The sequence below is a fragment of the Lepisma saccharinum genome, chromosome 4, assembly GCF_977018435.1.
Source record: "Lepisma saccharinum chromosome 4, izLepSacc3.1, whole genome shotgun sequence".
NCBI lineage: Eukaryota > Metazoa > Arthropoda > Insecta > Zygentoma > Lepismatidae > Lepisma > Lepisma saccharinum.
The window spans coordinates 110,338,178-110,365,589 of NC_139232.1; the positions used below are offsets into that span (position 1 = coordinate 110,338,178).

The 27,412-nt window shown below is 37.2% G+C and overlaps 1 protein-coding gene across 1 annotated transcript in view; it reads right to left on the bottom strand.

Annotated features, from left to right (window-relative positions):
* The window catches only part of LOC145987055 (ATP-dependent translocase ABCB1-like), a 96,804-nt gene that overhangs the window by 10,394 nt on the left and 58,998 nt on the right, over positions 1-27,412 (bottom strand). The window contains exon 5 of the mRNA XM_083121512.1: positions 21,309-21,455. Coding sequence (XP_082977638.1) covers positions 21,309-21,455 — 147 coding nt within the window. The remainder of the gene's footprint in view (positions 1-21,308; positions 21,456-27,412) is intronic.

A 27,412-nucleotide genomic window follows, 5' to 3' on the forward strand; every position in this document is an offset into this window, starting at 1 on the left:
CTGTTTGGTAATAGAAGAGTAACTGTACCTCATTATATTTAATATGTACTAACTAATTCTTGATTCTTTTGCAGGTGACAGATAGCCTTCCACTGGAAATGAATTTAGTCAACCTTTTTCCTGTGAGTATAATAGTTTTTGTCCTTTGCTTTAACCTTATATTTCTGGTGATACATGAAATATTTTGACTTTCTAATATCTGTGCAACCATTTGCAATGACAGTAGCCTTCATGATCACAAGAATTATCCAGATTTACTGTGAAAACCATATTTTCAAAATTAACTCAAATTGATTCCATGTCATGCACTTTATTGTAACCATACAAATGGAAAATGGTTACTATTGACAGTAAAAAAATGTTTTTGATCTTTGTCACTTTTATGCAAAGCTGGTCTGTAAAGTCAGATTTTTTTGTTTTTTACTGCAAATTTGTAAAATGCGATATCACCCGAACGGATTTCTTCAAATATACAGGAGAAACTACTTACTGAAATCAGTTTCTGTAGCATTGTTGAAGTTCTTCGAGGTATTTTCTTTCTCGGAAACTGAAAAGTTCACCATAGAATGCTGTAGAACAAGAAATGATCACTTTTTATGTAAAGAACTTTCATTTTCTGTAAAGCGACATTATGCTGTTGTTTCCATTATGTACCTGCAGATGGCATGAGCGTCGAATGCCAGGTGGTCTCCTCAGTGTTTCCAAACGTGCCTTTTCTTTACGAGAATTTTTTTTCTTTTTAACTACGCTTACCTAACCTAACCTTGCTGGAAATGGTCCGTGGGGCTATCGTGAATGGTTTTTGGGGCTATCCGTTAATGGTTTGTGGGGCTATCGTGAATGTTTTTTTTGGGGGGTTATCTGTCAATGGTTTGTGATGACATAATGACATGAAAGTAGGTATTTTTCGGTGAAGAAGGTTGAAACACTGCATACCCTCGACAAAGCACGAGGACGATGATCCATGACGAGTGCATGCCATATTGTCTGTTACCCAAGCGGAACAAGGAAGACAAATAATGACTCGTAATATGAAAAGTTGACACTATTTTATGGAAAAAGACATATCTTTACCTTAAAGAATCTTCCGCAATGCAGAATAGGTAAGTATCAATGCTAAAATTAATGAAATAAATGAGTAAGAGGTGTTCGGGTGATATCGCATAATTACCAGCTTTTTTTTAGTTTTCGTTATTACATTTTTTGCAGGAACATGACATATTTTTGTGTATCATTGAAATAAAATTTTATTCATCCTAACCTATTTATGGTATAATTGTATGTATGGTATATTGTATATACAGTCACGGACACTTCTGGGTTCTAACAATTCCGTTAACTTTCAATGGAATCGTTAACAACCCACAAGTGTCCATGACTGTGCAAAGTAACCCTGTTCTAGAGACATTTTAGGGCATTGACCTGTTGTAACTGCTAAAAAATTGAATATGATGATTTATGTGCAATGTTTTCTTTCTTCTTCCTTTTCATACCAAGTAACTTTTAAGTACTGTTGTGTCAGGGCTGTAATTTTATACCTTTTGAATAGTTTCCACCCTTGTGAAGTGTCCCTAAATAATTTAGGTTTTTGTTCGTAAAGTATTGAGTATTTTTTTCAAGAAACACAAAATGTTATTGTTCCAGGTGCATGCAGGACACTATGCAGTAGTATTGCAAAGGACGAGATCGTGTGGAGAAACCAGGCCAAAACGCACCAAAATAGTGAGTAAGTAGTTTTACATTTCTTTTCTGGTTTTATATTCAGTAAATACATAATGTTGAATACATTGTTTTTGACAAACGTGAAATGTTAAATCTGCTTGGCAGGCACTGGCCTCCTGAGCACTGGACACTAATTAGGTAAAGGTAAAGTGCTCCCCTGTGCTTAGCACAATGCCATGAAGGCGTATAGGGGGTGTGGGGGTAACGCCAGACACTTTCTTGATCCGGTTGTGAGTGGGGATGACGTGATCAGCATCACGTCCCTGACCGCCTTTATCCCCCAGGGTTTCCCCCAGGTACCCATGTTATTCGACACTGGGTGGGCACCTAGGCTGCTTCCATTAGAATAGTTCCCGGATTTGAACTGCCCGGGGATCGAACCCGGGACCTTTAGCATGGTAGTCAGATGTGTTACCGACTGAGCCACCGCGGCCACTAATTAGTGTAATTCAAATTGTTAAGTATTATCTGAGTGCTTATGTTGGCAGGAACTGATAGAAGTTATGCAGATAAACTGTTATCTATTCATACATATACAGGGGTTCCGGTTTCAAATCCTGCACTGGGCATGGATATTTGTGAATGTCCATTCATCAATTTCATCATGTCATCATTCATCTCCATGTAAATTTTCTGCACAAAATTCTACAAGACACCAATGAAGTTAGAGAACCTTAGGGTTTTAAAATCAATTTTAGATTTTAACACCAAAATAACATTTTATATTTGATTTTGATAAAAACTATGTTTAGTTTTTTTTTTGGAAAAAAATAATATTTATTTACTATTAAACCCACAAGTACTATGGATGTCAATAATCACACAACTAGTATGGAGGGGTCTGTCAGACTGCTGTTTTGATTTTGATGTGTAAATTACCTGTTTTACTATTCTCAATTTCTGACGTGTTTTACATTACTTGACATGGTTACAGAAGACTATTTTAAAGCAGCTTTCATTTATTATTTTATAGTTTAAGTTAATTTATGCAGTGAGGAAGAAAATGGGCCAAAAATTGTAACAGTTGTGTTGGGGAAGGGGAGGGGGAAATTCCAAATTCTTAAAATGTCTATATTTTATCTTGTCAAAAAAGCAGGAGTTCAAAGTTATATGTAATCTTTTGCTGAAATTAAAAATGAGTAACGAGCCATTAGAAGGAGAACGTTAAAAGAAAAAACTACTATGGTCTGTCTGTCAGACAGTTCACTCAAAATATAATTCAATAAGATTTCGACAGACAAAGGCAAGACCTTGACATCCTGTAGCCATCACCTCAACTGAAAAGTGTTCATTTTTAGTTGGAGGGGTGTGAGAAATAAGCTAAAAGAGAAATTCAGAACACTGAGAGACAGTAGGTAAGGGTCTTCATTAACATGCCAGACCAGAAATGTTACGTTTATTTCAATTCATGGATTCAAGCTACCAAAGAAATTATTCTGATAGAAAACAATTTTTGACAAAAATATGTTGTAGTTTACAAACAGAAGTAACAATTATAAGCTCATGCTTGTATTGGGGTCTCTAGTATCTAAGTATATTTTTTCAATGATAATATTATGACACTATGAAGCCAGAGAACCTGGGTTCTAATCTCAGCCGGGACATGGATGTTCGTTGTGAGTGTCTCTTAATCAATTTTATCATATCATCAACATCCTCATCTTCATAAATAGCCAAAACTGGCAGAAATGTGAAGTAAAAAAAAAAAAGATTAACACTACCTAGTAAAAAAAGGTTGAAGGTTGGATTCCTTGAGAGGATGCATGGTGGTTGAGATATAACTTTAAATTGAAGGTTTAGTATCATTTGATCTGTGTGTGTGTGTGTAAAATCAGCTTAAAAGAACAAAGAATGTGTCTCATTTCATAATGCATTGAAAACTGTCACATGGAATAAAAAAAATAGGAATTCTTGCAATGTTGAAAAAATGAAGTATTGATAATGTCACACCTCTGGAGTACACTGTAAATTCAGTCGTACCCAGAAATTTATTTTTGTGTATGTTTTGGTGAATTGATGCCACAAATCTATTTTTTCCACCATTTTCTATTTCAGAGAAATGAAGCTGAAAGCCCACATAGACACAACAGGAACTGATGGAAGAGCCTGACTAAGGACCCCTTACAAGACTGAATGAATACATGATATGTAAAAACTATGAGAAATATAAATAATGAGTTGAAACTACACATGTGGTATTTTTCTTTTATGCCTACTTACAAACTACAGGTGAAATTTATTAACTGCAATTTTATTATAAAATGAACGAATTCCACATCTATAACAAACACTAGATCCACTTTCACTTTGATCAAATTACAATAATCTGTTTACAACTGCAGGCTGCGAATGTAGTAGTCTTGTAAAATATAATTTTGGGGGAAGCGCATTGCTGGATTTGGGAGTAAACTCAAAATGAATATATTTAACTAGAAATTCACTTTCCCTTTGATGAGAGATTTATTCATACTTCTCCGGCTAATTAGTCCATATCTTTTGTTTCTTTTTTTTTTAAAAAAAAATAGTTCAAGTATTTTCCATGTGTTTGGCTATTTTATTTTCTGCAGCAAATTTATGTATTTTTATTGGAGACTATTAATTAGTTTGATCTGTGCATAAGAATTTCAAAGTAGTTCGTATATGCTTCATGTACATTGAATGGCATTGAATTTAGTTTTAGACAGTTTTTTTTGTCTTTTTTGCATTTTTCTTCATGTTACTCATTTTATCAATTAGTAGTTAGTGTCAATTTTACATATCATTCGTCCTTAGATTTGGAAATATTGGTTAAAAATGAGACTACTTGGTTCTGTGGTGGGAATATTTACCCTACTGCATTTAGTGGGTCTGAATTAGATGAAGGGCTAGTAAGAAAAAATGGTGTAGTAGAGAAAATTATATCAATAGTTACACACACACTCATTAGAAACCACAAGTATGTGTAACTATTGGTTTAATTTTCTCTGATACACCATTTTTTCCTACTACTTCTTTACCTTATTCGGACCCACCAACTGCTGGTGTTAGTTGCCCAGCAAGATTGTGGTCCTTAGATTTCAGGTTAACTTCCAGCAAGCCTCAGATCTTTAACACTTACTTTGCAAGTTTCAGGTTAACTTGTAGCAAGCCCTTGAGACTTTACCACTTGCATTACAAGTTTCATGTTAACTTGCAGCAAGCCTTGAGACTTATCGTGCAAGTTAGCTGCAGGTTACAGTTAGAACTTACTGCAATTTCAAATGTTGGTAATTAGTACCTTTGCTTTCAAATTCCTGTAAATTGACAGACTTGCTCTGAAATTTTCCTGCAAGTTCCCGTTACTTGCATTGCAAATTTAATGTGGATTTGAGGTAAGTCTACCTTGCTATCTGGGTAGGGACCTTCATATTTTTTTTTAAAATTGGTTTATTTCCTTATTTTTTATTTTTTACTATACAGTGTTATTTTTCCCAAAATTCACATTTTCATTTTAACGCATTTTCTGGAAAATATCTGAAATCATACCTTCATGGTGTTTTTAAACTACTGTTTCAAATTGTAAGTCACATGACCTATGCCTCTTCGTGAGAGTTTGATATCTTGAAAACTATTTTGGGAAAGTTATTTTCCATACCCCTTTTTTAATTTTAAAGTAAGGATTTTAGATAATGGAATTTTCCCCGTATATACTGAAAAGTGCATAATGACCATAAGTGGCGACGCACCCAAAAAATTAAAATCAATCAATCTCACGTGAGAGATACCGATATATTATGGCACCAAAAATTGGCATTATCTTTTTTTGACTTGTTAGTGTTACGTTTCCCAAAATTCGCGTTTTTGTTTTAGAACATTTATCTGCCAAATATACCGAAACGTAATACGCCATTGTGCTTTTAAACTATTATTTCGAATTGTAGGTCACATGGTCAACGTATTTTCGTGACAGTTTGATATGTTGGAACAGATTTTTGACGAAGTAAAAGTAAAGTGCTCCCCTGCACTTTTCCATGAAGGTGTATAGGGGTGTGGAGTTAGGGCACAACACTTTCTTGATCACGGCTGAAGGTAGGGGTGATGTGATCAGCACCACGCTCCTGGCTACCTTTATTACTCAAAGTTTCCTCAAGGTACCAGCTTCATTATGATGCTGGGTGGTCGCCGGAGCAGTTTGAATAGGTGTAAATCATCCTGGTTCTCCCCCGCAGGGGATCGACCCTGGGACCCTCGCATAGTAGTCAGATGCCCTAACGACTGAGCTCCATTATTACTTCCTCGACAAATGTCGATGGTGTGCACTTAGCTTGGTAATTCAAAACATATCTCGTGCGACAAATACGAAGATGTGGCTCCCGTGTGACGGTAGATACTCACTCGATCTCCTGTTAGAACCTGCCACTTTGCTCTGTGATGCAAATGGTTTTGATAGAAGTTTAAAAAATTGTGGGAAATATATGATTTAATGTGGCTGCCGGAATTATTCCATGTACGTATAACTCTATAGTTTACTCTTTTGAGTAAAATGTTGGAAAACTTACACGTTCTATGTACACAAACATGGCCTAGAAAAGACAGGAATGTTGGATTTCATGGAATTTTTCATTGTTTTAGGATATTTCTTTTTGAATAGGTGTAAATCATCCTGGTTCTCCCCCGCAGGGGATCGACCCTGGGACCCTCGCATAGTAGTCAGATGCCCTAACGACTGAGCTCCATTATTACTTCCTCGACAAATGTCGATGGTGTGCACTTAGCTTGGTAATTCAAAACATATCTCGTGCGACAAATACGAAGATGTGGCTCCCGTGTGACGGTAGATACTCACTCGATCTCCTGTTAGAACCTGCCACTTTGCTCTGTGATGCAAATGGTTTTGATAGAAGTTTAAAAAATTGTGGGAAATATATGATTTAATGTGGCTGCCGGAATTATTCCATGTACGTATAACTCTATAGTTTACTCTTTTGAGTAAAATGTTGGAAAACTTACACGTTCTATGTACACAAACATGGCCTAGAAAAGACAGGAATGTTGGATTTCATGGAATTTTTCATTGTTTTAGGATATTTCTTTTTTAAAAAATCGCTAAAACGCAAACAATTCGCATTTTATGAAAATTCGCATTATTTCGATATTTCAAACAGGCAAAAAAGGTGTCCAGACATCACTGCACATTCCTAAACACAACACCGCAGCAATTACCATTTTGCGTTTGTGAAAAATCAATGTCCCTACTAATTGGAAATTACTTTCTGGTCACCCCTCGTATAAATCAGTAGATGGAGAGTGAAAGTTTAGCAGGGCTGGCAGAGAAAAGTCAATTCTTGAAGAAAGTGATTTGCTTTTATGATTGAATGATTTGAGTAAATATGATATTAAAATATTTACGTATTTATTATTAGTATTTTATTTCATAATATTTGACATTAACCTTACCGAGTGAGAGATTAATGACCATCTCTCATGAGTTTAAACAGACAGGGCAGAGTGTGGCGTTAAATTCATTGCAATACTTTGTAACGCCGTTCCTCGATGTCCCATAAATATGGAAGTATAAAATAAAGACCAATACTCGCAGAGGTATACTTAGCGTGGACAACATAAAATCGAGGAACCACAATTACAATTTTTACTTGTTACGGGGTTCGCAGATATGTACACGGAATATTTCCCACAATAACAACAGTTTGAAAAAATACGTGACGTATAACCACACCCTTCTTTACCCTTCCAAAATTCGGTAAGTTATACAACTAACCTATATATCTGTTCCGTCGCCAATCATGACTCTCACCAATGACAAAAGGTATCACATTCAACTATACACGTTTATTTAACAATTCAGTCATAACAACATTCTTTCAATATTTCGTTCTAATTTTAATAAACTTTCACAATAAAATTTCAGTTTATGCTCGAACAGACAATTCTCATTTTTAGTATTTTTTTAGCCAGAATAAATTACAATCCAACTAGAAATACGCCTTTTTACCTACGGCAATTATTGCAGATAAAATTTGCTTCATTTAAAAGTTTTTTAGCATTTTTACATTCAACACGAGTTTCACTAATTTGTAAAATACATAAAATTGTAATTATTTAAAAATTCTTTTTTTTTAAAAAAAAATAAATAAATCTGCCTGTATGTTAAGAGAATTAGATGCTCATGAAATTCTAGATACAATGTTGTTTATTATTATTCGTCTCAGTTTTTGTTGTTGCAGTAAAGGACTTTCATTACAATGTCTTGAGGTTGAATTATTATTTCCACAGAATTTGGAATCTAGATTAAATGTGTATCGGTTGCACTTTGAGCTTGTTCTAGTATCACCCCTTAACACTATTTTCAAAGTACTCATACAAGGTACATATCTATTCTTCACTCGAGATATTTATATTATACACATGATGCCTTCAAAATCCCCCATCTGTTATCACGTCTTTTTAGTAATGCAAATTTCACTTCCGCAAATCATCGATATTTAAGGTTCACAATTTTTAACAGTGATAATTGGGTACGAATCTCAATAGAATCCGCGAGAATAGTAAAGTATGTGCCATTCAAAAAAAAATACCCCTTTTCTGCTGCAAATGGGCAAGTATGAATTTTGAGTTTTGTTACGTAAGTTCAATTCACTATAAACACACGTATTCTTACATACCTTCGAATGTTCTAGTTGCGAATTAGCTAGACCTTTCGTAATATCCAAGTCGTCAAATTGATGTGGTCAAATTTAAGCGTTGCGGTTACGTAATGGATTTTGGTACTATTATCGTATGGGTGAAACACCTACGAATCATATATTTCGGACTTCTTTACATTGCTAACGCGTTGCGGAACATTTCTTAAGGCGAAATAATGCATTTCTAACTAAGATAATGTTTATTTTCTCTATTTACGAGTACTTACTGTTACTTGTTGTTTCGAATCTGTAACACATTATGGCCGTGATAGCATACTGGTTTAGGGGGCGTTCTGAGAGTGTTTTGTCGATTTATGGGGTCGGGTACCCTATTCTACACCCTCGAATTTTGAAATATTTTTTTTTTTCATTATGAACATTATTTGATCCTATTTGTGAATAAAAAAAAATTGGAGCGCGGAAAGAAATATTTACGACTGTACAGCCGTTTAAAGTTGAAATTTTGTCGTTTGAAATGGTTCACAATTATTTCCAATTTCTAGATCGTGATACTAACACGACACCAAATTTTAACTATCGATCTCAACCTAACTGAACTAACCTATCCACGCGCCAATGGTTCGTGGGGCTAGCGCCAATGGTTCGTGGGGCTAGCGTCAATGGTTCGTGGGGCTAGCGCCAATGGTTCGTGGGGCTAGCGCCAATGGTTCGTGAGGCTAGCGCCAATGGTTCGTGGGGCAGCAGACCATCTCCCTGTAAGTCAAGTACAATGTCCCGTATGTCTCGTCGAACAAAGTCCTCTATGTCCTTCATCCATTGAACGTGTGTCAATCTCATCTTTAGTCCTTTTGTATTAATTCAATGTCACACAAATCAATTCCAATGTCTAAAGTCGCACAAAACAATTGCAATGTCTCAAATATCCAATCCGCCAATAAATTACATAAATAATATATTGAAATCGCAAATTATCCCATTGTACAAGTCATTCATAACAAGAAAAAATTGCAAATTATCCCATTGCACAAGTCAAAGATAAGAAGAAAAAGAAAATGTTCAGACGTGCGCCTGTGACATGAATCTAAGATGCGCCATGATCAAATCCCTGCAAAACCGTTTCGACGTTACATAAGGAATCTAAATATTGAAAAACGTAAGTTTCCTAGCACGTAGATCTAAAAAAATTACTTTCCGCGCTATTTAGAAACATCGTTTCTTATGAAGAACTAATTTTCGTAACGAGAATATTTGAAATGTGCGAAAAATCGAGAGTGTAGAAAAGGGTACCCGAGCCGATTTATGCAGTGGTGCAACCTCGTTCACCGGAAAATATCTACTTTCGTGCCCCTATTTGAAATTATGCTAATACGTCGCATTTACGTGTAGAACTTGTAAAATAACCTTGCGATTCACCACGTTTATTGTCCATACACAGCAATTCGGAACCATCTTTCTTTCGCAATTCGTTAATGGTCTTCCTTTACGCACAACTCTCTTGCAACCTTGAACATTGACGTCAGACGAGGAATGCCTACGTGGTTAGGTTAGGTTCCATTAGCATACATACAAAGAAAAAAAATAATATTTTCGCTAAGAGACGCGTTACCTTTGTATTGCCTAACATGAAAAAGGTCTCTCCTGTGACGTCAGAACACAATGTTGCTACAGTGTTGTGCGATAAGTGACACCTATTCGGGTCGGAACCATCTATCTTTCGAAAGTGGTTAATGCTCTTCCTTTACGCACTATCAATCTTGCAACCTTGAATATTGACGTCAGACGAGGAATGCCTACGTGGTTAGGTTAGGCCTGTTAGGTTAGGTTCCATTAGCATAGATACAAAGAAAAATTATTATTTTCGCTAAGAGACACGTTAGCTTGTATTGCCTAACATGAAAAAGATCTTTCCTGTTACGTCAGAACACAATGTTGCTAGAGTGTTGTGCGATAAGTGACACCTATTCGGGTCGGAACCATCTATCTTTCGAAAGTGGTTAATGCTCTTCCTTTACGCACCAACAATCTTGCAACCTTGAATATTGACGTCAGACGAGGAATGCCTACGTGGTTAGGTTAGGCCTGTTAGGTTAGGTTCCATTAGCATAAATACAAAGAAAAATTGTAAAAACAGCTCTCTCCTGTGACGTCTGAAAACAATGTTGCTACAATGTTGTGCGATAAGTGACACCCATTCGGGAAAAATGGCTTGTTCCGTACTCGACAGGTGGTTCTAGTGAAAACACGGCGAGGCTGAAACACTGGCTACGGGGTTGCATCGTCTTAACACACGGAACATTGCACTCTCATGCAAAAAGCAAATGGCGTGAGCAGAAACAGCGTGTCGGACAGAGATTTTCGCAGAAAACAACACGCATTCACATTAAAATGGATCAAATCTACATTCAGGAACTTCCAAAACGCTCAAGAAAATGATTTCCGTAAGTACTTTCTCCTGTAAATTTGAAGGAAATTTGAAGGAATCCGTTTTACCCATACGATAATGTTACCTGGATTTTTGCCGTTACTTCCTGGTTGACACGTGCTCGTGTGGAAACTGCAGCAAGAGTATCGGATGTAGTAGTTTCAAGGTTCAATGCCAAAGTTCAATCTCCAGTTCATACTGACATCAAAAACTTCTCACTTAATTATTTCGAAATAAATACTGGTCGTGCAAATACATATATAGGCTATATATAAAAATGGTACCACGAAATTAAAACAACTGGGCGTGACGATTTCCACAAAAAATGTCTATCGCAAGATTTTTATATAAAAATGAAAGTTGGTTCACGAAAAATAAATCCAATGCACAATTCCTTACTAATGTTTTCGTGACGTGACTCGTTGTTGCGAGAAACAAACTAAGTTCAAAATAGCAACACGTAACTTTTGAAATGCATGCCGAAAAGTTCACAAAGTTTCAACTTACGATATAAGGCTGCACACGATAGAATAAAAGCTTGACCCAGTTTTAAAAATGAAATACCAATACGACGTTGGTTGAACCTTGAGTGGAATGTGACGAACTGTGTTGTGTTTGTTAATACTTCCGCTGCTAGCGAAGAAAGAAAAGGTGAAAAGTGACTGGGGAGACATCTATTCATATAAATTGTAATGAGGCAAATAACCTCAAGGGTATTTTTATGGATGCGAAATTTCCCGGGTGGGAAATTTTCACTTAATGTAATGGGATGACATAAAGCGGGACTTACAAATGACAGATTCACGTCATCACCGTTACAACTAGTATTGCAGTAAATTTGAGGTTGGGAGCATGCACTTGCCAATTTTTATAACGTTCACCAATGCAGATTTATGTTTCACTTTTTCGTGATAGTATTCAATATATATCCCATTTGGTTTGATTCTTCTTGATATATAAGAATAGTGCAATGTCATTGTAAACGTATGTTAACTTGTGTGAAACCAGTAATACGTCAGGGTGATGAAAGAAATCCTTCGTAAGCACTGCTACATTAAATAAGGTGACGTGAGCCAGAAGAGTAACAAAATTCGAGCAGCATACGAGGTCACTATTTATATTTTGAGCCTAACAATGAAAAAACAGGAATTTGGCATTGAAAACGGCTTTATTGTTTTTCGAAGTGTTCTCCTTTATGGTCAATACACTTTTGCATTCGTTCGAACCATTTGTCAAAGCAGTTTTTCCAATCTTCTTGAGACACCTGCATAATATGGTTTTTGAACGCATCAACGGCGTCTTCCGCCGACGAAAATCGTTGTCCACGCAATTTATTCTTGACATTCGGGAACAAGAAGAAGTCATTGGGTGCCAAATCAGGACTGTACGGCGGATGACCCATCAATTCGATTTTTTGACCGTTCATAAATTCGGTTGTTAGACGAGATGTGTGACAGCTGACATTGTCTTGATGAAGAATGATCCGACGGCGTTTGTTTGTTTTCCGTATTTGACCGAAGACCTCTGGCAAACAAATTGTTGTGTACCATTCAGAGTTGACCATTCTACGTTCCTCTAAAGGCACAGTTGCCACATGACCAGTTTTCCCGAAAAAACAGGCGACCATTTCTTTCGATGTGCTTCGAGCGCGAACAACTTTTGCTTTTGTTGGATTGGGTTCATCTTGAAACACCCATACAGTCGACTGCTGTTCACGTTCCGGCTCATATGCATATATCCATGATTCGTCACCTGTTACAATCTTATATACGTCTTTTGAGGCACCACGATTGTATTTATTGAGCATTTGTTTGCACCAATTGACGCTAGCATCTTTTTGAGTTTTTGTCAAATTGTGTGGTATCCAACGAGAACATTCCTTTCTCACAGCTAAATGATCATGTAATATTTTATATATGCTGGTGGAACTAATGCCTATGGTTGCCTCAATCTCACAGTATGTCACATGACGATCTTGCAGTATTAGGTTTTGCACAGCATCAATGTTTTCTTGAACAACAACTGATTTTGGACGACCTTCGCGAATCTCGTGGGTGAGCGAATGGCGGCCACGATTAAATTCGTTATACCAGCGTTTCACAGTGGCAAAGGATGGGGCTTCATCGCCAAATGTGGAAGTAAGTTGATCGATGCACTATTGTCTTGATAATCCACGTCGAAAATCGTAAAAAATCATTGCACGAAAATGTTCACGAGTTAATTCCATTTTATTGTTGTCGCGCAATCAAGGCAACATAAACAACACAAATGAAGCTATTGACAAAAACATTTGAAGTACGTTATGGTCAATAATGCCAGACGATTCCGTGCAAAAGTCAAATCGCGCCTAACTTCAATCGGTGTTGACAAGGCTCAAAATATAAATAGTGACCCTCGTATTGTCAGTCTAAAGCTCTTATTGGTTATGCATGCGATTTTTTGATGTTGCAGTCCATGCAATTTCTGTTGCATGTTGTAGTGAGATACTTTGTCAGGTGGCGATATTCGACAAAAATCGTATGTATCAATGGAACCTATTTGTTTCCATGTTCCTTTAGTTTGCCCAACAAAATGCCTTTCTACGACGTCCGACAACTATCGGACGGCGCCACCCGCTTCCATCCCCTCCATCTGTTGACAAGTCCCCTTACTACTCCCATATGGACAAGAAAAAAAATGATAATTCAATGCATTTTCCACGTAATATTTAGAGGCTTAACCTTTACTCCCCCGATGATACCATATGGTATCATCAGAGTAAGGTCGTACTCACCCGATGATACCATATGGTATCATGGTGCTGATTACGAAATGAATGTGCACTTTGGACCTTCACACTCTTGTGTTTGGGTGGAAACTCTGACACAGGTCTGGAGTAAGCCTGGGAAATTCATATTGATGACCAACCTCCCCCCCTCTACTCAACATATCCAAGCCACGTTTCCTAACAGAGTTTCACATTTTGGCTCATTATTCAACTTGTATGGCACCCAGGAACATGAAACATGTTTCAATCTCTTTGGAAACGTCCATTCTTTGAAGAGAATACTAAGGTTTGCACCTTCTCTACAAAATAGCGGGAGAAGAGGGGGCAAACTCCAGATTTTTTGTTTTTTTTTCCCATTGAAATTCGGGGGTCGCGCCCCCAAACCCCCTTCCTCAGTTCGTCATTCTGAATTGTACACGGTTGCATGCTATGATGTTTTAGCTGAAAAACAAAACTTATCCGAAGTAAATTGCTCCCATAGTACCCGAGTTATGACAATTTTCCTCCAAAAATGCAAATTACCTATTTTTTGTAAAAAAATAAAATAAAAAAAATCACATTTTGGCTTATTATTCAACTTGTATGGCACCCAGGAACATGAAACATGTTTCAATCTCTTTGGAAACGTCCATTCTTTGAAGAGAATGCTAAGGTTTGAACCTTCTCCCCAAAATAGTGGGAGAAGAGGGGTAAACTCCAGAATTTTTGTTTCTCTCATTGAAATTCAGGGTCGCTCCCCCAAACCCCTCTTCGTCAGTCCGGCATTCTGAATTGTACACGGTTGCATGCTCTGATGTTCTAGCTGCAAAATAAAACTTATCCGAAGTAGATTGCTCCCATAGTGCCAGAGTTATAACAATTTTCCTCCAAAAATGTAAATTACTATGTCTGGTAAAAAAAAAACACATTTTGGCTTATTATTCAACTTGTATGGCACCCAAGAACATGAAACATGTTAAGTTCTCTTGAGAAATGTCCATTCTTTGAAAAGAATAGTAAAGTTCGCGCTCTCTCCCCAAAATAGCGGGGGAAGAACGGGAAAACTCCACATTTTTATGTTTTTTTCCATTGAAATTCGAATATTGTGCCCCCAAACCCCCTTCCTCGGTCTGGCATTCTGAATTGTACACGGTTGCATGCGCTGATGTTTTAGCTGAAAAACAAAAGTTATCCGAAGTAAATTGCTCCCATAGTGGCCGAGTTATCACAATTTCCCTCTGAAGAGTGTTCGAATTTTTAAATTCCCCCCAAGATGCCCGGGCGAGAGAAATTTCTCTCTCTCTCTCTCCTCCTGCCATCACTGGTTTCTGGCGCCATTTGAATTTGAATTTGAATTTTATTTTTCTTCCGTTGACCCTTGTTTAAAAGGGCATGGAAAACGTCAAGATACATAATGAAATAATAATTAGTTAAGTACATCATAACAAAAAGAAGAAACATTGCGTAGTACATTACATCACTACACCAAAGTAAAAATGAAAAAATACACTTCATTACACTACAATAAAAATAAAAAAACACATTATCATTGTTGCATGATTGAAATAAGAATACAATTAAAATACACCTTTTTTAGTACATTGGCCTTGTATTGTCTTGTTCCATGAATTCTCCGATACTGTAGAGAGCTCTATCTGTCAAATATTTTTTTATTGATTGTATTTGATTATCTTTTGGAGATATCAGTTTTATGTCATGAGGCAGCTGGTTGTAGAATATTTTTCCGGCATTCATTGGTGATTGTTTTGAGATATTGAGTCTGTGTTGGTTCTGGTAATAATTATCTTTCCCCCTTGTATTGTGGTTGTGTAATTGGTTATTTTTAGTCATGCTTCCAGTATTTAGAACAAACGTTATAGCCTTATAGATGTATAGGGAGTATATTGTCATTATTTGTTTTTCCCTGAATAACTCTTTGCAAGATTCCCTACAGCCTAGTTTGTACATTATTCTTAGTGCTCTCTTTTGAAGTCTCAGTATTCTGACAGTATTATTATAAAATGATCCACCCCAAGCTATTATGCCATATTCAACATAGGGGTAAATTAGTCCATAATATATGCATTTGTTAATTTCTGTTAAATTATATTCAGCCATTTGTTTTAGCAGGTATAGATTAGATGAAAATTTACTGCAGATGTTGTTAATTTGTTCTTCCCACGTTAATTTTTGATCTAGTGTTATTCCCAAAAACTTTACTGAAGATACAGTTTCTATAAGCACATTGTCTATGCATAGTGTTTGTGACTCAAAATCCATGTTTCGGATTGTATTGAATATCATAAATTTTGTTTTATTGTTATTTATTATTAATCCATGTGAAGTTAAGTATTGTGCTAGTTGGTTTATGGTGATAAAAGTGTTTATTTCAAGCTTCCTAGGGTCGATACCTCTGGCAAGAACAGTTGTGTCATCGGCATAGGTGACAATTTTTGTGTTTGGGTATTCTGGTACATTGTTTATGTACAAAATAAAGAGCAGGGGCCCCAGGATTGATCCTTGGGGTACCCCCATTAACACTTTCCTACTTTGTGATTTAAAGTTAGTGACTATACCATGCATGTTGTAGCTTATTTGAGTAATTTGCATTCTGTCCTGTAGATAAGATTGTATAAGTTCATAAGCTATCCCTCTTATTCCTATATTGCTTAGTTTGACCATAAGCAGGTCATGTTTTACCCTATCGAATGCCTTGGAAAGATCTAGATATATAGTGTTTGCAGCTTCATGTTTCTCTAATGTTTCGGTTACATAATCAATTCACTGTGCTAGAGCTGTGTTTATTGATTTTCCTTTCTGGAATCCATGCTGGTTTCTGTTTATTATGTTATATTTGTTACAAAATTTTATAATATAATATGATAAAATTTTTTCCAATATCTTTGAAAAAGCAGATGTTAGGGAGATAGGTCTGTAGTTCTCAATGTCTGTTGCAGCTCCTTTTTTGAATATGGGTATCACTGTGCTGTGTTTTAGAACTTTGGGGAATGTACCAAATTTTATTGAATTGTTGACTGCATACAGCAGGGGTTCTAAAATAGATTCTGAGCAGGCTTTAATAAGTTCAGCTGACCATTCATCAGGTCCGTGTGATTTTTTGTTTTTTAAACCTTGTATGACTTTTTTTTAGCTCATTAGCACTTACTTCTGGGATATATATACTGTTTGACTGATATTTCTCGATTGGGATCTCTAGTGTTTTGTCATTATTTTCATTCTCTCTGTTTGTGTTGGTTAAGTTTATAAAATATTCGTTGAATAAGTTACATATGATATTCGGGTCAATTACTTCAGTGTCATTATTGATGACTTTTATGTTTGCTTTATCATTGTTTGTGTTTGATACACGGTGATTGTTTACTATTTTCCAAATGGCTTTTTGTTTATTAACAGACTTTTTTATTTGTTTACTGAAAATATTTGATTTTTTATTCTTTATGGCTTTCTTGAATAGTTTTTTTACATTTTTGTACTTTTCCTGGTGCTTAGTGTCTTTTGTAATTCTAAATTTTTCATATTCTATTTTCATATTACTTTTCAAAAGTATAATTTCTTCTGTTAGTGGCACTTTCTTCTTATTAGGGTATATTCTTTTTGTTGTTTTGGGACAAGCTACATTTAAATAATATGTTAAGTGGCTTATTAGCAATTCCCAGATATCATTCGTGTCAGTTAGTTGGTAAAGGTCTATCCAATTTTCCTGATGTAAGAGGTATTTAAGATAATCTATATTTTGCTCACATGTATCCCTACATTCTATTGTGTAACTTTTTGAGTATTCTAACCTTTTCCCTTGTATTGTAATTTTTTGAGACGTGTGGTCAGAGATAAGCGTATGTAGGACTTCAGCTTTAATGTGATTTGATTGTATGTTTGTTATTACATGGTCAATCAGGGTTTCTGTACTTTCTGTTATTCGAGTTGGTTCTTGAATTATTTGAGTTAGGTTGTTTGACTTCAAGGTATCCAAGTATTGAGCACAGTTTGTGTCTTGTTTTAGAAGATCTATGTTTATATCTCCAACTATTAATAGTTTGTTATGTTTTTTTGTCAAATGGTTTAGCATGTTGTCCAAAGCATTTACAAAGAGATTTATGTCACTGTTTGGTGATCTGTATACTGCAATAATCTTAAATGTATCTAATCCTATATTAAGCTCTACACCACTAACTTCTAGTATATTTTCCATACAGTATTTGTCAAGGTTTAACACTTTTTTGATATTTTGTACACTATTTTTTATGAAGATCGCAGTGCCACCACTTTTTTGAATTGACCTGTGGTAGACTGCATGTAGATTGTAACCTGTAATTGTGCATAATTTATAATTTTCAGACCTGAGACCATGTTCAGTAACTACAAATATATCTGGTGTGCACTCACTTAGCATTATTTCCAGTTGGTCAATTTTGTTGGAAATGCTCTGTACATTGTTATGGAGAACTGTAATCGTTCCTTCTTGGTTTCGCAGGCTGTTTTTATTGGGGATTTGGTTATCATAAGTATGCTTATCACTTACCATAAAAAATCGTTTTTCAGTTTACTGGGTGTACACTTCTTCCGTTGAGATGACCGTACATTTGGAGCATTCACTTTTTCACTACACTTTTCACTGCTATCTTCGGTGTCGTGACTGATTGTAGCACAATCCCTGTTTTCAGATTGTACTTCTACCATGGAAGAATGTGTTTCTTCCTCAATTTCACTTTGGTTTATGCCATTCTCCTCACTTTCTTCACTTGATTTCCGCCCTTTCTCTTCCATGAAACCAATATCACTCACAGTTTTCATAGCAATGTTGCTAGCTTCTACACCCACCCTATCATTTTCCTTGCTGCTCTTGTTGTTTGTCTCAGTTAAAGTGTTCTGTGTTTTTCCCTTGTCGGATTCAACTAGTGCTACTCCACTTATCCACTTCCTTGTGTCAGTACACTTTTTCCAGCAGAGTGGGATGATTTGATTTTCCTGTGATTTTCTGTTAATAATACCATGGATCATTTGACATACATACTGTTTTCCTTTGTGGTTCAAGTGCTGTCCATGTCTTGTATGATATTCTCTGCTCATTGTGTCAAGGTCGATTATGGTTACATTTTTGAAGTGTTTACAAGTGTTCTTCATCTGTTTATTTATTTTTTGTATTTCGATGTTTACACACGACTGAGGGATGAGATCATATCTGTGGGGTATAGTAGTTACAATTACATTTGTATGAGTCAGTGAACCTAGTGAGTCACGTACTGCCATTATTGCATCGCTGCCCTGATTTGTCGCAATATCATTGGAGCCAGTGACTATAATAACATAGTCATTTGAGCTGAACCTTGAACCTTGCTGCTTCTAGTACATGTTTTGACTTTGCCCCGGGTTTCACTGAACCATATATATTCATTGCTGGTAGAAAATCTTTCATATTGGTGGCCAGGTGGCGCCCATGGCTGTCGGCGAAGATCACTGCTTTGGGTCTCTTTTCTTTGATTTTCAGTTTTGTAGTACTTTGAACTTTCCCGTCTCGAAGTGCATTGATTGGGTCTGTTGTATGCCTCTTTCTTCTTTCTTGGTATTTAAGCTCCCTACACTGATTGCTTGCAATTTCGATTTCACCAGGTTCATTGGTCAGTGCTGCAAAAGGGTTGGTATGCTCGAATGAATTATCCAAGCACTTTACTTTTGAGGCATTAGTGGATGGATAGTGCTGATTGAATAGAACTCTCCCATGTTTCACTACTTCACTCCAACTATCTTGCTTATTTGTCTCGCACAGATTTTGGGCAATCCTTCTTTCTTCTTCTACATCTCGAAAGTCCGATTTCAGAACGTCGATAATTTTTTCCTTTGACGCTAGTTCCAGTTTCAGTCTCTCACACTCGAGGCGTAATGATTTACAGCTGTCACAATTCGGCATCCTGTTTCTTGACTTTTGTGATTCGTTTGCCACAATTTTTTGCACAGGTTCGATCAATACACCACACTCACGTCAAGGTCGAGAAATAGAACCTACACTGAATTTCTTATACTTTCGTTTTCACTGCACTTCCTCACTCCCGAGTTGGGAAACACGCCTGACAATTGTGTGAATACCTCATATGGTTTATGAATGTGCTTCGTAAACAAATTACTTACTGCCTAATTATTATTATTATTTTTCACTGTTCACTTAAAGGACCCGTTCTTCTGTATGCATGTATGTCTTGTTACTCGTTGTCACTGTTCACTTAAATGATCCGTTCTTCCATATGCATGCATGTCTTGCGACTCGTTGTCACTGTTAACTTAAAGGACCCGTTCTTCCGTATGCATGTATGTCCTGCGACTCGTTGTCACTGTTCACTTAATGACCCGTTCTTGTGAATCAGGACGAACCAAAACATATCGCTGTCTCTGCATCTCAGGTGGGCCTAATAGTTGAGGCCGAAACTTACGAAGGAGATTTCCTGTTCCTGTGCAGAGTTCCATAACGATATCTTTAAATAAATAAATAAATAAATAAAAAAAAAATTAAAAAAGTCAATGAAGACAAAATTCCCTGATATTTCCCTGACTTTTTCTGACACCTCAAATTCCCTGACTTTTCCCGGTTTTCCAGGTCTGTCGCCACCCTGTTTTATGTCAATTTATAAAGTGGGCTGTCACAATTACTATGAGTGACACTAATAGTGTTAACGACAGCAATGTTTGGGCAGACATGAGGTCTTTAAACAAAGTAGAAGTATTATTCCACATGAGTTCAGTTTTTTTTTCAAACATTAACTTTATTTCAAAAACGAAAAATACTATTAATTACTAACAAGTTCAAAGCAATAAAAAAAGCCATAGATAATGTGGAAGGAAATGAAGCCCACTTCCATACCCATGGAACACCACAAAACAGAAGGTAGTTTGTTAAGAAAATATATGTATCCAACTCCTGAAAAGACGAGACTTGACTTAACAGGAGAAATAAGCTTCCAGAGTTTAAAAAAAATCGTGTTACAAATACTGCACAGTATTATAAATGTTTCATTCATTTATTAAGATACAAAATAAAGCATAAACAGTATCAAGTAGAAGTATAATATTGTAATCTGAGAGAACATCAATTCAACATGGCCATGACACCTTGGGTACATGTGACCGTGAGACTTGTATTTTCCTGTCATGCAGTATAGTGCCAAAATATCTTAAACTCCAGAAAATATGTGAACTACATGCTTCCCTTTCACCCCTGTTGTTTATCTGGGTGCTGTTAAGGCAATTGCCTTACCATCCCTGTGACATAAACTACAGACATTATTGCCACTCCTTCCTAAATACAATGGTGGATCAGTAATTACTGAAAATGTAACATGTTACTAATGCAAGTATGGTGAAAATAACATGTCTTTCTGTGGAAGACCCCTCCTACCTTTAAATCAGTGTTTCTTAACTTTTCAGAGACTGCCCTCTGGTAATTTCTTTTATTTAAAAAAAAAAAGAAGAATGCCCAGGTCCTGAGAATTTTGCTTATAAATACCTTTCTCAATTTTTAACTTTATACATTAATCAATATGCACCCTTGAAATTAAAAATTTATTAGTAATAGTTTGATTGTCTAAATTTCCACAGAGATATATCCTTTGTGAAAAAATTAATTACCATGCAGCAAGTAAATCTGAATGGTATAAAAACTATATCGTCAGTCTTTAACTTTTGTGGTAGAAAAAAAGATCGTGTGTTTCGATATATTATACAAGCATACAAAGGTATATGCACACACACATACACACATATGCACACACAAGGTTAAGGTACATACCTCTTCGTTCTTTGAATCCAAAGCTGAAGTGACTTCATCCAGCAATAAAATATTTGGGTTTCTGATTAAAGCCCTTGCAATGGCAATTCTTTGTTTTTGCCCCTGTGATAGTTGAGTCCCATTTCTGCCAACTCTTGTTTCATACCCCTGGAAATAATTGCAAGTGAAATCATATGCCAGTCTTTCTTGTGGAGTACTGAAAACACGTGTAACTTAAATACAGAGGTCTCAATTATATGTTTTAAGGAGGACAGAAGAAAGAAAACTTATAACTGAGAAAAACAAATTATTGAAATTACTGAAATAGAATTAAAATGTTAAAAGTAGGTATACAAAGCAAGAAAAAAAAGTACTACACCATACAAACGTGTGTATAACACACCCTGGTTTTCATGGGGAAAAACAACGAATTTTTTTTTTCTCAAATATAATGTACAGCAGAATTCAGGTTCAAGAAAAGTGTTTCTCAATAGATCATAAAGCAGTTGCTATGTCCATGAAGATGGAAATACATGCCTATGTACCTGTGCTGACCAAGATGGAATATCATTCAATGTATACAATGATTCACCATTTCATGCAAGCAGTCACCCACCACCCCTTACCTCCACCCCCTCTCTCTCTCTTTTCCATTCCCAATGTTAACTTTCCAAATCTATCACTTTTATAGCCACTTTGTTTATTCCTAGGTATTAGAAAAGAAGTTTAGGATGAGAAAGTGGGTGAGTTATACTGCTGCTTTCAAATTACTGATATACACTCAGTAAAATAGCAACAGTACTGAAAATTTGAGGTTGGCTAGGAAAATATTAGAGAATGGGTATTACCAGTGCTCAAGAAGTCATTTTCCAGTATCTCTCTCACATGACAAATACTGATGTTATGGCTCCCATGTGTATTCGGTCAGCATCACAATAGCAATGGTTAGCTTGGCAAAACAAAATATTCTCATAGAAGGTAAAAAATCATGAAAAACAGTAATTTCGCTTTTGTATGTTTTTTAATTATTTAATGCTAAAGAAATCCAACCTGGATGCCTAACTTAACATACATGCACAAGAATATAAAAAAGAGGGGAAGAAACACCTGACAGTAAATGTTTTACACTGTGGAAGAAATTTCTAATGAAGTTGATTGTGATGCTTTTCTGCAAACATTGAACTTGTAGTCTTGTATTTTTGCCTGTTGGTAATATATTAGGTACAGTCATTAAATATCAGGAATTTTATTATAACTTTCAGGGAGATTGATGCACAATGAAAAATTCTATCACTGCACACAAAAAGGTTCCTTAGCAATATGCCACATAGGTGAAGGGAAGATCAAGCAGTTTGCGCCCGCGCAGTAGTACATACAACATGGCCGCTCCGCTGGCGACCTGCACCAAAGAAGAGCAACGAAGTGTTATTCATTTTTTGTGCTCAGAGGGAGTGAAATCTTCTGAAATCTACAGCAGAATGAAGGTTTAGTATGAAGACAAGTGTTTAAGTAAGGGGAGAGTGCACGAATGGGTGGAAAGACTCAAAAATGGAAAATAAAATGTGAGTGATGAACAGCGGAGTGGGAGAACAGTTTGCATGGGAACTGAGACAGTGAAACAGCAGATCGACCAGCGAATCCATGCCAACAGGCGAGTCACTGTCGATAAATTGCCGTTGAATTCAACATGAGTCGTGGATCTGCATTCAATATCATCCATTATGACCTTGGCTATAGGAAAGTTTGTAACCGATGGGTACCAAAGCATCTGTCGAGTGTTCATAAGCGTGCGTGGCAGACAATCTCTCAGGAGCACTTGGACCGTTATGCTCATGAAGGAGATGCTTTTCTTCATCAAATTGTGACCGGGGACGAGTCCTGGGTGCACCATTATGAACCAGAGAGTAAGAGACAATCGATGGAGTGGAAGCACCCAACGTCTCCGGTCAAGAAAAAATTCAAGACACAGGCATCCGCTGGGAACGTGCTGCTTACGATCTTTTTGGATGTCAATGGCCCTATATTGGTGCACTTCCAGGAGAAGGGTCAAACTGTGAATAGTGCTCGATACAGTGACATGTTGGTAAGCAAGTTGAAGCCTGCCATATGATCAAAATGTCTGGGACTTCTTTCAAAATAAGTATTGCTGCTTCACGACAACGCCCGCCCCCATACGGCTGTGCATACCATGGATACAAAACGTGATTTGAAATTTTGAGGTGTTGAAACATCCATCATACAGTCCCGACTTGGCACCATTGGATTTTTACTTATTTGGACCTTTGAAAAAACATTTGCGGTTTCAGACGTTTGCAGATGACAATGAGGTGATCGAGGCGGTGCAAAGATGGTTACACGCCATGCCAAAAAGTCCTTCTGTGGAGGGCATCCGCAAGCTTTTGGACAGGTGGCTCAAGTGTGTTGAAAAGCAGGGTGACTATGTCGAATTGAATTTGAATTTAAAATTTTGGGTCCGTCAGCACTTAGGCTATTTTGCACCCATCACATTACACGGGGGCCAGCCCCTTACCATTACAAATAACAACTCTAACGTTGCGTAACTAAAAATCTTAAAAAATTCTGACCTGTTGAATGCTGAGGCTGTAAATGGGCACTCAGCACACACAAGGACAAAATACAGGACAACACACACAGAATTATACTGGCCATAGGGCCAGTTGCCAGAGCCTCGTTAGTCTACAGTCCAGGGTGTACTATGTGGAAGTGAGGTTGACATTTGGGTGTACTATGTGGAAGGTCACCCCTTACACCCCGACTATGTCGAAAATTAAGGCAAAAAAATTTCTGTATGTATCCTTGTCAAAAAATTATAATACAATTCCTGTTATTTAACGACTGTACCTTGTATATTATACATAGTGAACAGATATTGTTTGCACCTGTTCATACAAATTTATAGCCTGGACACAAGTTATCAGAACAGGGGGTACATTGTACCACCCCAAATTTTTGAAGGGGTACAGTACCCTCCCTAAACTGTGGATCTGAGTTGTACCCCCAATAATAATTTGAAAGATTCAAGGTGCTGCTGTAAAGAGAACCTATTATCTAATAGCTCGACAAAGTTTATATTGTTTACAAACATTACAAGTGGCGCAACCACAGGGAGGGGCACAGAGATGTCCAGCCTCCGGAGGCCAGGCCTCAGCCTCGGCCGAGTTGGAGTTCGGAGGCTGAGGCTGTGTGAGACTGGAGGTCAACCTTTAGCTTGGAGGCTGAGGCCGTGTGAGGCTGGAGGCCGAGATGGAGATCGGAGGCTGAGGCCAAAGCCGAGTTGGAGTTCGGAGGCTGAGGCCCTGTGAGGCTGGAGGCTGAGTTGGAGGTCAGAGTCTGAGGCCATGTAAGGCCGGAGGCCAAACTTGATCTTGCAGGCTGAGGCCGTGTGAGGTCGAGGCCAAGTTAGAGTTCAGGGGCTGAGGCCCTGTGAAGCTGGAGGTCGAGTTGGAGGTCAGAGGCTGAGGCCGTGTGAGGCTGGAGGCCAAGATGGAGTTCGGAGGCAGACCTTGAGCTTGGAGGCTGAGGCCTTGTGAGGCCAAGTTGGAGGTTGGAGGCTGAGGCCATGTGAGGCCGTAGGCTGACCTTCAACTCTGAGGCTGGGCCTTGCGAGACTGAAGTCAATTCTAGGGGGGAGGGTAATGTTGAAGGCCAAGGCCACCTGCAGAGGGGCACAGAGGAGCAATTGCCCCCTCTCTAGATTTCAAATTTTATTCAAATAAAAATACATTTCGTTAATTTTTCTTGCTTGCTTTGCTTGTAATGCCTCCATTTCTCAGTGTTGTCAAGTTCAGAGCCGTAACTATGGGGTTGAGAGCCAGCAATGGGGCCGAATGATCTAAATGGAAAAAAGCTGTGAAAGAAAGAATGCCTTGGCACCCTGTGATATTATTTGCACCCTATTAGGGGAGGGGGAGTACACTTTTCTAAAATAGTAGTCTCTTGATTTATAAGACATATATCTGCATCAGAAGACTGTACGACTGACCTCTCCTTTCAAATTTTTCAAGTAGAGTTTTCTTAGACTACATGCATCCACAATTCTCATAAAATAAATTGTGAAAATTTTTACTGCCTATGAAATTATATAAATTATAACCTAATATTATGTCACTATAAGCAGAAGTTAGGAACTAGGATCTACAGTTTAAATAAAAAAATCTGCAAATAATTTGTCTGATAAAATTTGTATGATGATAATTTTCAATGCATTTATGTACAAGGTTCACCAAAGAGAAGGAGCAGATTTCAAAATGTTATTTCAATCAAACACTACACGACAGAAATAATCCACACACACACATCATTGGATAGATTAAGGTTCAAAGTTTTCTTGTAAGATAATTGGTTTCGTTCGTGCACTAACAATAACATTTTTATCCTCGTTGCAGGTAAATGTGGATGCCACAGGACAAGTTGTTTTGTGTTCTAAAATTTGCGAAGTGTGAATCCATTGTGCAAGTGCAACGTGAATTCTATCATAGATTGAACACAAGGTCTTTGAGTGAAGAAAGAGGCCATGTGTTTTGAATGTGAAAATCTTCAGTTAATGATTCTGCACATGCATTCACTTTCCTCAAAGTTCACCTTTTCACATAAACGATGTTGACACTCTTTAGAAGGCCAATCTGCATTTAAGAGGTCTACATCAAGAAAGAAACCCAAGTCTTCAAACCGACTATTCATATTACCCACCAAAGATTGTAAAGAAAATTTTTCCAAATGTATAGTTTTCCTCTAGCTCCTAAACTACCATCCACCCATGGCAAATAAATTATTTTCAATGTTTCAAGACTTTTTCTATCTATGTCAATTTGTTGCTTTGCTCCAAGAATGGAAGAATTTAAGTTTTGCACATATAATGGTATTAATTTCAGTACTTGTAGAGTGGGATGAGGCCTCTGTGGGGCTTGTGTTGTGTCCTGTCCATACATGTGATTGTCCTTCGCTAATCTCATCTAATCACCATTCATCATAATCTTTACGATTAGTCAGAAAAACTAAGTAAAGAAAATCATTCAAGTTCTCGTAGAATGTCGTAAAGTGCTGCCCATTCCATTGTAAATAACTATTTTGTCAAATCTTTTACGCACAGCATGCTACGAAGCCAGTGCTTCTGGTTTCGAATACCAGCTTAGGCATAGGTATTCTTTGAGAGAGTCCCTTCATCAATTTCATCATATCACCACCAATCCTCATCTTTGCTATTAGCCAAAAGTGAAACAAAATAATAAAAATCTTTCAATCAATCAAATCTTTTAGCAGTTCTTCAAACCGCTCGCAAGTCGATCAGGAACCACGTGATGTCCCACTTTTCTTTAAGACCCAACAAAATATTATAGCTTTCAACAAGCGCTTGGACAGCATTAGCCTCCCCGATGGTGCAGTGGTAGTGCAATCAAGAGGTCCCGGGTTCGATACCCGGTGGAGGCACAAGTGGTTCGGATCCCACTTTAAACTGTAGGTCCAGTCCCGATTAGCCTTACTGTGCATAAAGTGGACTTAAACACCAAATCAATCAATCAATCAATTGGACAGCATTAAAGGACGAAACAACCCAACAATAAAGGCACCTTGGGGGTTGGAAGCATTTGTTCAGCCATTCAGATCCCAGCAAAATACCATGTTAAATATTATATTACATTTGCCATAACTATCGTTTACTGCTTTATACATTTTCCAAGCTGTGCCCATATAAAATTTGGCAAGAAGACTTTCAGGCAGCAACCAGGTGACTTTTCCCTCCTTTTCCCCTTCCTTGCTTTTGCATCAGCACCTAGGTATAATGTTGATTGGGGGAGGGCCATAATTTGCATTTTCCACACCTCCTTTGATGAACAAGAAGGGAAAAATTGGTATTTCTTACATCCCCTGCCAAGTAGGAATCCACTGAACCTTCTGTCTGGTATTGTCTGGCAGGTGTGGCACCAGACAGCTTGAAAATTTCTTTCTTTCCTAACTGTGACTATGCTAAACAGTATGATACTGACAGAATTACATTTTGATACATTTTAATTAATTTACTATGTGAACTATTTATTGACCATTACAATGAAACACAGTGTGTATCAGGTAGAATCCATCGTGATAATATTTCAAGAACAAGATAT